The following is a 12,292-nucleotide window of genomic DNA, read 5'->3' as shown; positions in this document are numbered from 1 at the left end:
AATTAGTTGGGAATTTATTTGAAGAATCTTATAACTGTTCCATGGAAAAATATCAAGGCTATCCCACGTTTTGGGTTCATTCAAAATAATCACTTATATTTAAAAAGTGCCCAATGAAAGATAAATTGTTCTCAAAGTAGAAGATGGTCAGTTCGGTTCAGTTCCAAAAACGTTTCGTTTCAGTTTTCTTAAAGTTTCGTTTCACTTTGGCAATGGGGTAATGATAATGATGATTTAAAAGGTGCCCAATGAAAAGTGACAACAGACCCCCTCCCCTAAGCCCTACACGTGAGTATTTAATTGAAAAAAGAAAAAGCCATGGCCCCACTCACCACCTACCCTAGTCCCTCTTCCCTGAACCATACACATGACATAATAAAATGAATTCTTTTGTCCGCCTTCTCTCTGCTCTCGTGTTAAGGATTTGAAAATGGAGTTTTACACTCGATTTGAATGGAGTTTCTCAATTTCTTTCTTTTTGTCGAAAACATGGGGAATTCGGCTGAAAATTTAGTAGATCTGTAGATCTGAGGCTAATAACGTTTAATGTTGAAAAAATTGGTACGGATCAGTTGAACTGGATGAGATCTCGCCGTTTTTCAAAGACCTTTGCAAACCGGGGTATACCGTATCGCCGACCTCTAATACCTAGTTAACTCGGGCGGTAGGAGTTAACTTTGGCGAGTTTTTACACCATGATCTGTCTATTGTTTATTAATTAATTTAATTTAATCTGTTTATGCCTAGTCTAACTTTCTAGGGTGCTTGACTGTGCTACAGTTTAGGATTGTGTAAATCTTGGTTTTCCGAAATATTTATGTTTCCTGACCAGTATTACAATGTAGGTTTTGCCCGACCTTTTCCAAATTGTCCGTGTTTGTGATGATAACTTGAAGGACTTTATTACATGGAAATTCGGAACATTGGTATCTATTGTGCGCCAGGTAATGTGGGATGTAATTTCTTAGTGTGTAGTTTGTGAGTTTCACATTTACATGATCTGTTGGAGTGTATGCTATAACAGAACATGTTCTCCTTATGCAGCATATTCGTAAATACCTTGGAGACCTGCTAGCTCTTGTTGCTGAGTTGTGGTCTTCCTTTTCTTTGCCAGCAGTCAACCATTCAGTACGTGGTTTGCCTGTAAGTTTGGCATCCTTTTGCTTTACTTTTCGTGTATAACTTGGTCTTAAATAACATCCATTCTTGTATATCCATATTGATTTGGTAATACTATGCACCTTTACCATTCCCAGGTTTTGCATTTGGTAGAACAACTTTGTGTGGCACTAAATGATGAATTTAGGACATATCTTCCTGCTATTCTTCCTTGCTGCATTCAAGTTCTGAGTGATGCAGAAAAATGCAACGATTATACTTATGTTCCAGATATTCTCCACACTCTTGAAGTTTTTGGAGGTGGGATATTTGATTATTAAAGTTCATGTGTTTGCTTGCAGTTTGGTTTGTAAGAAAATTTTCAGGAACTTTTGTTGTTTGTCTGATGCTATAATACGGATTTATGAAGCAGGAACATTAGATGAACATATGCATTTGCTTCTTCCGGCACTGATCCGTCTGTTCAAAGTAGATGCTTCAGTGGAGATTAGGCGTGCATCTATCAAAACTCTGACTAGATTGATTCCTAGGGTGCAGGTTATCATCTTATTATTAGAAATCTATCACTTCTTAACTTTCTTATATTTTTGGTCCCATTTAACGCCTCTGTTTTGACTTATATTCCCTTCAGGTCACTGGTCATATATCGTCTCTTGTTCATCACTTGAAACTCGTTTTGGATGGGTTAGTTTTGTTTGAATTCCTCTTGGTTTTATGAAGATAACTTGTTCTCAAAGTTAAGGGAACTGATTTAACGGGAGGAGTGCATGAAATCTACAAAATTATCTGTCAGGATGTATTTACACTTTTACATAGTGCCATCCTTATACATGGAGTGACTGTTTCTGTAATAATAACTGTCTTTGTAAGCAAGAGTGATGATTGAGTTCTAGGTTGGTCCACTAAAGCTGAGATGTTGGTGGTGAATTATAGAAAATTTTAGATCAGAAAGAGTTCTAGCGTGCGCTACTAGGAGATGTCCTAATTCCGAGGCGTCTTGGGGATTTGAATAATTTGAATGTAGCTGCGGGAATCTTAGCTCTATACTTTTTTTCCAATTTTTTTTTAAATGGTCCAATGAGCCATACTTCAAATTTCCTGTTCTGGCTGGAAAAAAACTTGTTTTTGCCAGTTTGCCAAACAACTGTTCTTGAATCTCCATGTTCATAAAGTGGCGAAAGTAGCTTCACTAGCTTGTCACTTGGAGAGAATGGTCTCTGTCTCTCTCACACACACAAGAATGAACTTTGCTGTCTGTAATTTGATTGGAGTTATCAAGTAGACTACTCAAAATTTGTGTTGGAGAGGTAGGGTTTGCTGCTAGAAAACCCTAATTCCTTTCATGGTGTTTTGAACTTGTGATAATCTAATTTTACTGTTGTGGAGCATCCGAAGTCCCTGTTGGATTAGTCTAAAGAGGGTAGTTGTCGTGATCCTTCTACTCAGGATCTTGGAACATTTTATGCCTCTATGTTTTTGTGATATGTGTCATATATCAACAGGGAGTACCCTCCCAAAGTTCATTTCACAATTCCCGCTTCTATTAAGGAGTTGAGGTGCATATAGTGGTGTTATGGCATGGAAGACAAAACAAACATGACTTATATTGCGTATATCACGTAATGATTGGGAAGGGGAAGTAATCTTTAGCCTGCAGGTTGTGATTTGTTAGATAAAGTTGAACCTGAAGAACATCATTTGGTTATAAGGTTAAATGATATGGGCGGTATGTATCTCCGAGAAGTTTTATAGGATCCTTCATGTGTGAATTGCGAGGTCTAAAACTTTAAGCGATTTATGCAGTTCATAAATTTTGTAGTTTCCGAGCATTGCTCAGTTATGCTTCATATTTTCAGGAAGAATGACGAGCTCCGGAAGGATGCTGTTGATGCACTTTGTTGTCTTGCACATGCCCTTGGTGAGGACTTTTCTATCTTCATCCCATCCATTCACAAGATTTTGCAGAAGCATAGGTTGCGGGTACTTCATCTTTCTCCTGGTTTACAGTACTCCCTTCTTTTATGATTGAGACGATTGACACATGATTGTTTATTATTTTGTGATTGATACATGTTTGTTTCTTCTTCCTCATATCTGGTTACTAATATTTGACGATTTCAGCACAAGGAATTTGAAGAGATAGAAGGACGCTTCCGGCGGCGCGAACCTCTGATTTCTGGAAGCACAGCTGCTCAAAGATTAAGTCGGCGCCTTCCTGTAGAAGTCATTAGTGACCCTCTGAATGATGTTGAGTATGACCCTTACAGTGATGGGTGTGACATGCTCCGAGATGTGAAAAGCCATCAGGTGCTTTCTTCTTTAGCTTTTAATTTCAGTCACCTTCTTTGGCAAAAAGAAATTACTTTGATACCTATCCTCTAAATAATTCTTCCTATTATTTAACATAAACTATTATCTCTAGCTGTGTTTGTCTCTTGTAAACAGTCAATTCTGACTCCAAAAACTTGCCAATGGCTGGATTCTTCTTTTAGGAAGAGGGCGGAACACACAAAGCTAAAAAATATGCGCACTTAGTTGCCAAAAAACAAAAAACTCACTGCGAAATAACATACACACAAAGAAGAGTGTTTACGGTAACAGCTACCTTGTAAGCTAAGGTTTGCTCGTTTAAATATCATCTTATTCAGGTTAATGATGGGCGTTTACGTACTGCTGGGGAGGCTTCTCAACGAAGTACCAAGGAGGATTGGGCAGAATGGATGAGGCATTTCAGTATTGAACTGCTGAGAGAATCTCCTTCTCCGGCTTTGCGAACTTGTGCTAGGCTTGCACAGTTACAGGTACTACTTATTTACTTATATCGCTGTCTCCCTGCTATTATGGTTTGGTCTTAATCCCAAGCATCTCCAGCCTTTTGTAGGGAGAGAACTGTTTTCTGCTGGTTTTGTCAGTTGTTGGGCTCAACTTGATGAGAAAAGTCACAGGCTGTTGGTTCGACAACTAGAAACAGCATTTTCTTCACCGAATATACCCCCGGAGATTCTGGCAACTCTTCTTAATCTGGTATACGCTCATGTTCTGTTGTCTGTTATTGATTCTTACATTGGGCTTCCTAATGCCTTCTGCTTTGTCTTTCATTTTGATATTCTTGTGTTGCTTCGTGCATTTTACCGTTTTTGCATTCATTATCCTCCACAATCACTTCTCCCTCTCCATTTTTTCTCTCTCTTTTCTTCCACTTCTCTTTCCCCCTCCCTTCCAGGCTTCCACTATGGAAGGCACATGCTTGGTGGATTAGAACTGGTACTTAAGCTGTGGGACCTGGAAAAAAGTCTCAAACTAGAGCTTGGCCGCCAAGTCTAGGATAGAATGGACAGGGGTCTGGGTGGGGGTGTAATGGGAGAAGTGTTTACAAGGAGAAAGAGGTGGCTGAAGCTGTGACTATTGGCGGTGGAAATGGTTAGTCTGAGTGCGGACTTGAAATGGAGGTGGTGCAGTTGCTGTTTATTTCTCATGATCTCTGGGAGTGGCGCCTACTAGAGTATTAGTAACCACTTTACATAATTCCCATCTGAACTTGAAGTATAGGCTGAAAGTTACCAAACCACATGCTCAACAGTCAACACAAAATGTCCAAGAAAACTGGGTCTTGTAGCTTTTAGGATTTGTTTCCTTGTTTTATTTCATTGTTTATTTAACTTTTTGGTACTATTAGTTGTAATCTACTCCCTCCATTTCTTTTTTATCTTCCTGTTTCTACAAATGTCGTTTCTATTTGATCTTCTTGTTTCTATTTTAGGACATTACTTTTTACCATAAATTTCCCCACCATCCCTTATTTAATTCATTCACATTTCCCCATCCACCCACCCAACCCCACTTTTATGATTTTTTATTACCATATCTTCTCTCTCCTTCATTTCTTTATTACTTTTCTTCATTTATTTATTATTTTCTCTTACACCCAATCATTACTCTTACACCCAATCATTACAAGATTCCATTTTCTTATTTTCCACTCCAAACACCAAATAGGAAGATCATTTAGGAATGGAGGGAGTACTAATCTTAATAATGTTTTTGTCACTCTATATTTTATGGCTGGGATTACCTTTCAGTCTTCCTCATCACTTTTAAATTTTATAACCAACTTAAATAGAATGGAATTTTGGCAAAACCTGATGAACCATTTGTTTCTTTATATACACTACACCGTTAAATCATATACATCCTGGTTCTCTTCCAGTTAGTATGCGTGAAAATCCAACTTGGAAAAATACTCTGAAGTAGTGGGTATTAATTTTGTTTTTATAAATATTTAAAATGGTTAGATGAACACAATAACTTCCCGAAAGTCGACGAAGACCTCATCCTTAAGTCTAGACACTCTGGTTCATTAGACTAAATCGCTGTTTCAATGTCCGCCCATCCCCAGTTGGTTGATGTTTAAGTATACAACATTTGGTAGAGGTAAGGTAGGGGACACAGCTTCTGCTCAGGTGTCAAGATTTCTTTCTCGTTTTGTATAGCCAGATATTTATTTATTCTATTGTTATTGTATTCAAACAGCTAGATTTTTTGCACTTCATCATATACAAGAGTCTCTTCTTCCAAATTGTGATCTGCATGTCGAATCTGTGACAGGCGATTTTATTTCTAGTTACGGGATCCAATCTTCTTATATTGTCCTTCAATGTTTTTTGTCATCTGATCTGTGTAGGCAGAGTTTATGGAACATGATGAGAAACCTCTTCCTATTGATATTCGTCTCCTTGGAGCTCTTGCAGAGAAGGTACCGTTTTACTTATCTTTGTTTCATTACCGTACTGCATGTGCATTTCTTCAGCAGCCTTGGGAGTTCAGACGGTTGGAGATGGATAAACTAACTCTGTAAATTCTTTCAATCAACTATCAGTGTAGAGCATTTGCCAAGGCTTTACACTACAAGGAAATGGAGTTTGAAGGTCCACGTTCTAGAAACATGGATGCAGATCCGGTTGCTGTTGTTGAAGCACTTATATATATTAACAATCAGTTGCATCAGCATGAGGTTATCACTCTGATAAACTTTTATTCTTATCCATACTGTAGTGTTTGTTTGCTGTTTGTTGATTACTGTTCATGTGTAGGCTGCTGTAGGAATTTTGACCTATGCTCAACAGCATTTAGATGTTCAATTAAAGGAGTCATGGTATTGCTCAACTGATCGTTAAAATCCTTTCTGCTAGTCTTTGTATCCTTATCATTAATGATTCTACTTTTCAAATTTGCTAACTTAGGTATGAGAAGTTACAACGCTGGGATGATGCTTTGAAGGCTTACACGGCAAAAGCAGCTCAAGCAGCAAATCCTCATGCTTTACAGGAAGCGACAATTGGTATGGATCAGTATCTGCAGACTGCAATTGATCTTAGGTTTCTCAGTTGGTTTCCACTTTCCAGTAATTTGTTTCTTTTGTTGGTGGGGGAGAATCAGGTTAATCAAAATCTTATTTTGGAATTGTTGTATCAATTCGGTTTGCCGCTTTCTCCTATTTCGGCATTGCTGTTCTTTCATCCTATTTTGGAATTGCTGTTCTTTCATCCTTTTATTGTTTCTGCTGAATATGTGTATGAGTGGAATTGGGGAAAGTGGGTTGACAACGACTACCTCTAGTAGTCTAGTTCTATTTGTTTGTCTCTAAGGCCTATGTTCTTTACAGACTACTTTTTAGTGTCGTTTGTATGTAGCTAACATCTGTTATCCCTGTTATTCAAAATTAGACATGGGTGTGGGTTCTCTTCATAGTCTGATAAGTAATAATGTTCGTTAACATACCATGAGTTCTCTTCAAAAACTGATAGTAAGGCAGCCAGCAATTCTCTTTGGTACTAGTACTTTAGTATTTTGTGCCCTCCACTTCTTTCAAAGGAAAGAGACCTTAACATCTAATGTAGGTTGATGTGAGTATGGCACTGTAGTACTTTTAGTTTTTGTATCTTGTTAGAGTATGGTACTGTAGTATCTTTAGTTTATGTGTCTTGTTGAGGTTTGAGATGTAGTTACGTAGTTGATGCACAGAGTGGAAAGTTAAAAGCTATAACTCTTCTGTTTTTTGCAGGGCGAATGAGATGTCTTGCAGCACTAGCCCGTTGGGAAGAACTGAACAATCTGTGCAAGGATTATTGGACACCAGCTGAGCAAGCAGCTAGATTAGAAATTGCACCAATGGTTAGTTTCTATGTTCTTTTTTCTTGCTTTGAAATTGCACCACTGACATGCCTTGAAATTTAATTTTGAGCTCAAAAGTGTTACAGGACGATTAATGCTGCTTTAGTGTAATATATTTCGTTTTATTTTTGCTGATGTTACTCTTCCAGGCTGCTAGTGCTGCGTGGAACATGGGTGAGTGGGATCAAATGGCAGAATACGTAAAAAGCCTTGATGATGGTGATGAAACAAAACTTCGTGTCTTGGGAAATACTTCTGCTACTGGTGATGGTACTTTCTTCCGGGCTGTTCTGTTTGTTCGACGTGGAAAGGTAGTCTTTACATCTGTTTTCTATTGTATCAGATGCTTTGGTTTTGTTTGATACTTACCACATCTGTTTTCCTTCCAGTATGATGAAGCCCGAGAATATGTCGAGAGGGCAAGAAAATGTTTGGCCACAGAGCTGGCGGCTCTGGTAATGTTTTTATTAAAGAGTTGCTTTCCTTTTTACAATGGCTAACAAACGAAGCCAGTTCAAAAAGCTGAGGCCATATTTTGTATTAAATGGAAGGAATGCTAGTTCTATGTTATGGTGATTGTCTATCAGTGCACTTGTCTTTGTAAGAGTTAACTACTCCATATTTGGCAATATGTAATTGAAAAAAATATAAGCTCTAAAAGAAAGGGGGAAATTATGGAAAGCTAATGCAAGGAGTAATCAATGGAAATCTAGTAAAGGTAATGATTGAAAAAGAATAAGCACCAGGAAAGGTCAACCACAAAGCCTACTGCCCATCTGATGCATTGAAGCCATACTCCAGAGTTCTTGATTCCAAGGTCGTTGGTGATCATTTTCTCCCTTTCTACTAAGACTTCTATACTTCTATGAGAAGTGATGGTCGTGTTAAAACCTGAAAGACTAAAGGAGAGAGGGGTAGTTGAAAATATAGGATTAGTACTCTTTCTCGCTTGAAGAGTAAGTTGGCGGGACCAGATTATGGGTTGGCAGTGCCTTCCAGGTTGGCAAGACCTGCTTTAACGTCAGCTTATCTGTCAGTCGTATCGGGTTTGCGGCTCAGTTGAAAGCTACGAAACTTGTCCGAGGATAGAAACTGTATGCAACTGGTGTATATTTATACAGAAGGCTTAGTCACCTCTAAAATCACATAAAAGTCACCCCAAATCGCATAAAAGTCGGATAACCATTGGGTGACTTTGCTGGGGTTTGGAGTGAGTCGGGTGACTAGGCCCGTTTATGTACAAAACCTTCTGTTTATGATTCATGAATATTCCTAGTTGGAATGCTTAGCAATGGAAAACAGGGTGTTGGTGAGGGGATATTATTCGATTTTTTTTCTTAATGCTGTTAAAAAACCTGCAGCGGGATGGGTTAGTTCTTATTCCTATTGTAGGTTTTAAGTAATAATCTGCCCGTTGCCCAGGCTTGATTTCTTTGCATGCAACCAGTGAGAAAAGGGGTTTCCAGTTTTAATTTGCTGCTAATGCTTCGGATACTGTATGCCTAATCATCTGCTGCTTTGGGTATTTGTCAAGTTTAACTGATTCCTGGCTGTTTATTTTGGGAATGAACAAGCTACTATTCTGTCTCACTGAGTGTATTTAGCATTTGGCTAAACACTGGAATTTATTTTGGTTAACATGGCTTTCTTTGAGGACGTCTAGAATTGGGCAATGTTAGGAATGAGTACTGTTTGAAGAGGGAGAAACCCCCTAAGTCACCAAGGCGCAAAAAGGCGCACAAAGGCGCACTTTGAGGCGCAAAAAGGCGCAAAAAAGGCGCACCTACCAAGAGACATACCATTTTTTCACTTTTTTTTCCACTTTTAATAGGGCGCCTCACTTCAATGAGGCGCACCGAGGCGCGCCTAAGGCGCTGGGAACTCCAAATCGCCTTGTTGCGCCTTGAGCCTTTTTATACATTGGTTAGGATTAGAAGAAGCATCCGAGGAATGAGTACTGTTTGAAGAGGGGGTTTCTCTTATATATTATGGACTCAATATAAAGTGTGAACTTTCTTTTATTTGTTTTTGGATTCTCAATATAACCAGAATTTATATTTATAGGTTCTGGAGAGTTATGAGCGCGCATACAATAATATGGTTCGTGTTCAACAATTGTCAGAACTAGAGGAGGTAAACTGATAAACCCTCTTCATGTCTTAGAGTTGTATTTTATTATTTTCTAACCAGTGCTATCAAAATTCCTGTTGGCCAGGTGATTGATTATTGTACTCTACCAGTTGGTAATCCAGTCGCAGAAGGGCGCCGGACACTTATTCGGAATATGTGGAATCAACGCATACATGGAGTGAAGCGTAATATTGAGGTTTTTCCTTTTTTCAGCCTTTTGCAGCAATTATAACAGCATATCTGTTTGTATGTCTGAGATACCACTGTTTTAAAGTTCTCATTGTATGTGCAGCTCAGAAGATACCCTTAAACACTTGACGGTGTGAACCGTGTGACTTACAGGTTGTTGGAGAGCTTATAAGTTATTTTAAGTGGGGGAGGGAGGGGGGTAGCTGTGTGATCTACCCAAAAAACACATTTTTAGGCATTCTTAGAGAGCTTACTAAGTCCAATGGAATAAGCTCTTTCAGCAAGATTGAAATCTGCCTAACCTTTTATCAAAATAACATGTTACTCCCTCCGTCCCACAGAGCTGTACCCATGTTTCCATTTTAATGTATCCCAGTTACCTTTCCGTTTCTTTATTTAGGTTGGCCTTACCAATTATGATATTGTTTCCTTTCCCACCAGTAATTGTTCCGACGTCACGCCAGTAATATTTTTTTTAAAACTACCCACTACATTAACTTTATGTTCATACTTTTCTCAACAAAGCCCCACCATACACATATCTCCTATATCTTTGCGCTCAGAAGAAATGGAACAGGCTTTGTTGGGGCGGAGACAATAATGTCAATTGTGCCAAAATAGTCTGACCCTTATACGTGTATCATTTTACAGTTTCATATAGCTATCAGTTACAATTTACATCCAATATATACTTTCCACAACACTATAATATGGAGACAAAGGGAACCTGTATCAAAGTCTACCATGAAGTTCTTTAGGTAGAACGAGTTAACTTTATGAAACAACTAACAATCAATCAACTCTGGAATTACCTAGCAAACTAGCTAATACAATCAACTTTTAAAATCAATTTTGCGAGGGTGTATATTACTGTATTGGATTTGGATAAATGAAAGCAATCTAGTCCAGAATAATTTCGACCCAAATATTTGAGTAAAATTCCAGTTCAAAACTTCAAAGTATCCTGTGGATATTCTTATTCATGATTCCAAATTACTTCAATCCAAAAGTTTAAATTTTTTGTATTTTGCCTAAATTGGGCAAACATAGTTTTTTGAAAAGTTTTATTATAATGAAACATGTGATTGCCAGAACGACTTTCTTAAATCTAATCATGAGGCAGAAGCAATCAAACATTCTAATGTACAAAGCATGTCAAATCGTTACGAAAAATATGCTTTGTTGTACTTCGTACATAAAATAGATAACAAAAAAGAAAATTACATCAATTTAATAAAATGTATTGCTCTTCTTTGAGTTGCATGATTATCTTTTTTAATTTCTATGTAGTCAATTCTTTGAGTTGCCCAGAGCATTGTTATCATTCATCTGTGCTGGGCTTGCTGGCTGACTTATTACACACTGCAAATTTCTAAACTTATTTATTCTCTTGTAGTTTGAAAGTATGACTTTGTATTGTTATACTTGGATCTGTAGGTTTGGCAAGGTCTGTTAGTAGTAAGAGCACTTGTCCTGCCTCCAGCTGAAGACACGGAGACATGGTTGAAATTTTCTTCTCTCTGCCGAAAAAGTGGACGGATTAATCAAGCCAAATCTACTTTGATTAAACTTCTTCAGGTACTGCTGCATTAATATCCATTAGAATAATTGAAAATGTTCATACACTTAATCGATAAATTTTTAGCAACTTAAATGACAGTTTTTCATCATTTTGTAAGCTTTAGTTTGATTGTTAATGATTTATTTGGCTCATAATTGTCTAGTATGACCCTGAAGTATCTCCGAGAAACGTACATTACCGTGGACCCCCTCAGGTGATGCTTGCGTACTTGAAATTTTTATGGTCACTTGGGGAGGATCTCAAGCGGAGGGATGCATTTGCAAGGTTACAGGTACCATCAAATCTCATTATAGTCTAATGTGACTAGAAAACAAGTTGTGGCAGTAAATTGACTAACACTATTATCTGTAAACAGGATTTGGCCATTGAGCTTTCTAGTGCGTCAAATATATTGCCTACGTCTCAAACAACATTGATAAATGCTTCTACTCCACCCACTCCTCTTGTTGCTCGTGTATATCTCAAACTTGGCACTTGGCAACGTGAACTTACTCCAATACTTGACGACGAATCCATTCAAGGTAACTGTTTTTTTATGGATATTTTGTGGATAGATGACGGGTTGTAGAATTTTCATTAAGTTTTTGTGATGACTTATCTATCTTGTTTTCCAGACATAATTGGTGCATTAAGAAATGCTACACAGTGTGCACCTAAGTGGGGGAAAGCTTGGCACTCTTGGGCTCTATTTAACACGGCTGTGATGTCACATTATACTCTTAGAGGTTATGCAAGTACTGCAGGGCAGTTTGTTGTTGCAGCTGTTACTGGATACTTCCACTCCATAGCTTGTGCTGCAAATTCTAAAGATGTTGATGACAGTTTGCAGGTAAATATTAATGGCACATTTAAATTTCTTGCATTTTGCTGTTTCTCAACGATTGTAAAGCAGCTACAATACAGCTGGAGCATTGTGTCTCTCTATGTTCTGTATGTCCTTCTGGAAGTTTATCTGGATGTTTGGTGCCTTAACACATGAACATTTGGTGAAGGACATGCTTTATTTATTTTTTTTCCCTTTTCATTATGTGTTTTTCAAAAATATATGAGATAAAGAGACGATTTTATCTATTTCCCCTTCTTTTTATCAAATTTGGGATC

General features: G+C 37.9%; 1 protein-coding gene across 2 annotated transcripts in view; it reads left to right on the top strand.

Moving 5' to 3' along the window:
- The window catches only part of LOC110804466 (serine/threonine-protein kinase TOR), a 41,253-nt gene that overhangs the window by 18,202 nt on the left and 10,759 nt on the right, over positions 1–12,292 (top strand). For both annotated transcript variants that reach the window (XM_056843261.1, XM_056843262.1), the window contains exons 20-41: positions 846–944; positions 1,045–1,143; positions 1,257–1,419; positions 1,532–1,656; positions 1,751–1,803; positions 2,976–3,099; positions 3,241–3,426; positions 3,768–3,920; positions 3,991–4,143; positions 5,801–5,872; positions 5,996–6,130; positions 6,210–6,271; positions 6,360–6,457; positions 7,181–7,290; positions 7,440–7,601; positions 7,680–7,745; positions 9,355–9,423; positions 9,506–9,616; positions 11,047–11,187; positions 11,334–11,462; positions 11,547–11,712; positions 11,806–12,020. In XM_056843261.1, coding sequence (XP_056699239.1) covers positions 846–944; positions 1,045–1,143; positions 1,257–1,419; positions 1,532–1,656; positions 1,751–1,803; positions 2,976–3,099; positions 3,241–3,426; positions 3,768–3,920; positions 3,991–4,143; positions 5,801–5,872; positions 5,996–6,130; positions 6,210–6,271; positions 6,360–6,457; positions 7,181–7,290; positions 7,440–7,601; positions 7,680–7,745; positions 9,355–9,423; positions 9,506–9,616; positions 11,047–11,187; positions 11,334–11,462; positions 11,547–11,712; positions 11,806–12,020 — 2,691 coding nt within the window. The remainder of the gene's footprint in view (positions 1–845; positions 945–1,044; positions 1,144–1,256; positions 1,420–1,531; positions 1,657–1,750; positions 1,804–2,975; positions 3,100–3,240; positions 3,427–3,767; positions 3,921–3,990; positions 4,144–5,800; positions 5,873–5,995; positions 6,131–6,209; positions 6,272–6,359; positions 6,458–7,180; positions 7,291–7,439; positions 7,602–7,679; positions 7,746–9,354; positions 9,424–9,505; positions 9,617–11,046; positions 11,188–11,333; positions 11,463–11,546; positions 11,713–11,805; positions 12,021–12,292) is intronic.

Source organism: Spinacia oleracea, chromosome 4 (assembly GCF_020520425.1).
Source record: "Spinacia oleracea cultivar Varoflay chromosome 4, BTI_SOV_V1, whole genome shotgun sequence".
In the NCBI taxonomy this organism is placed as follows: Eukaryota; Viridiplantae; Streptophyta; class Magnoliopsida; order Caryophyllales; family Amaranthaceae; genus Spinacia; species Spinacia oleracea.
The sequence above is the reverse complement of the archived record's forward strand: the minus strand, read 5'-3'. Positions and strand labels throughout refer to the sequence as shown.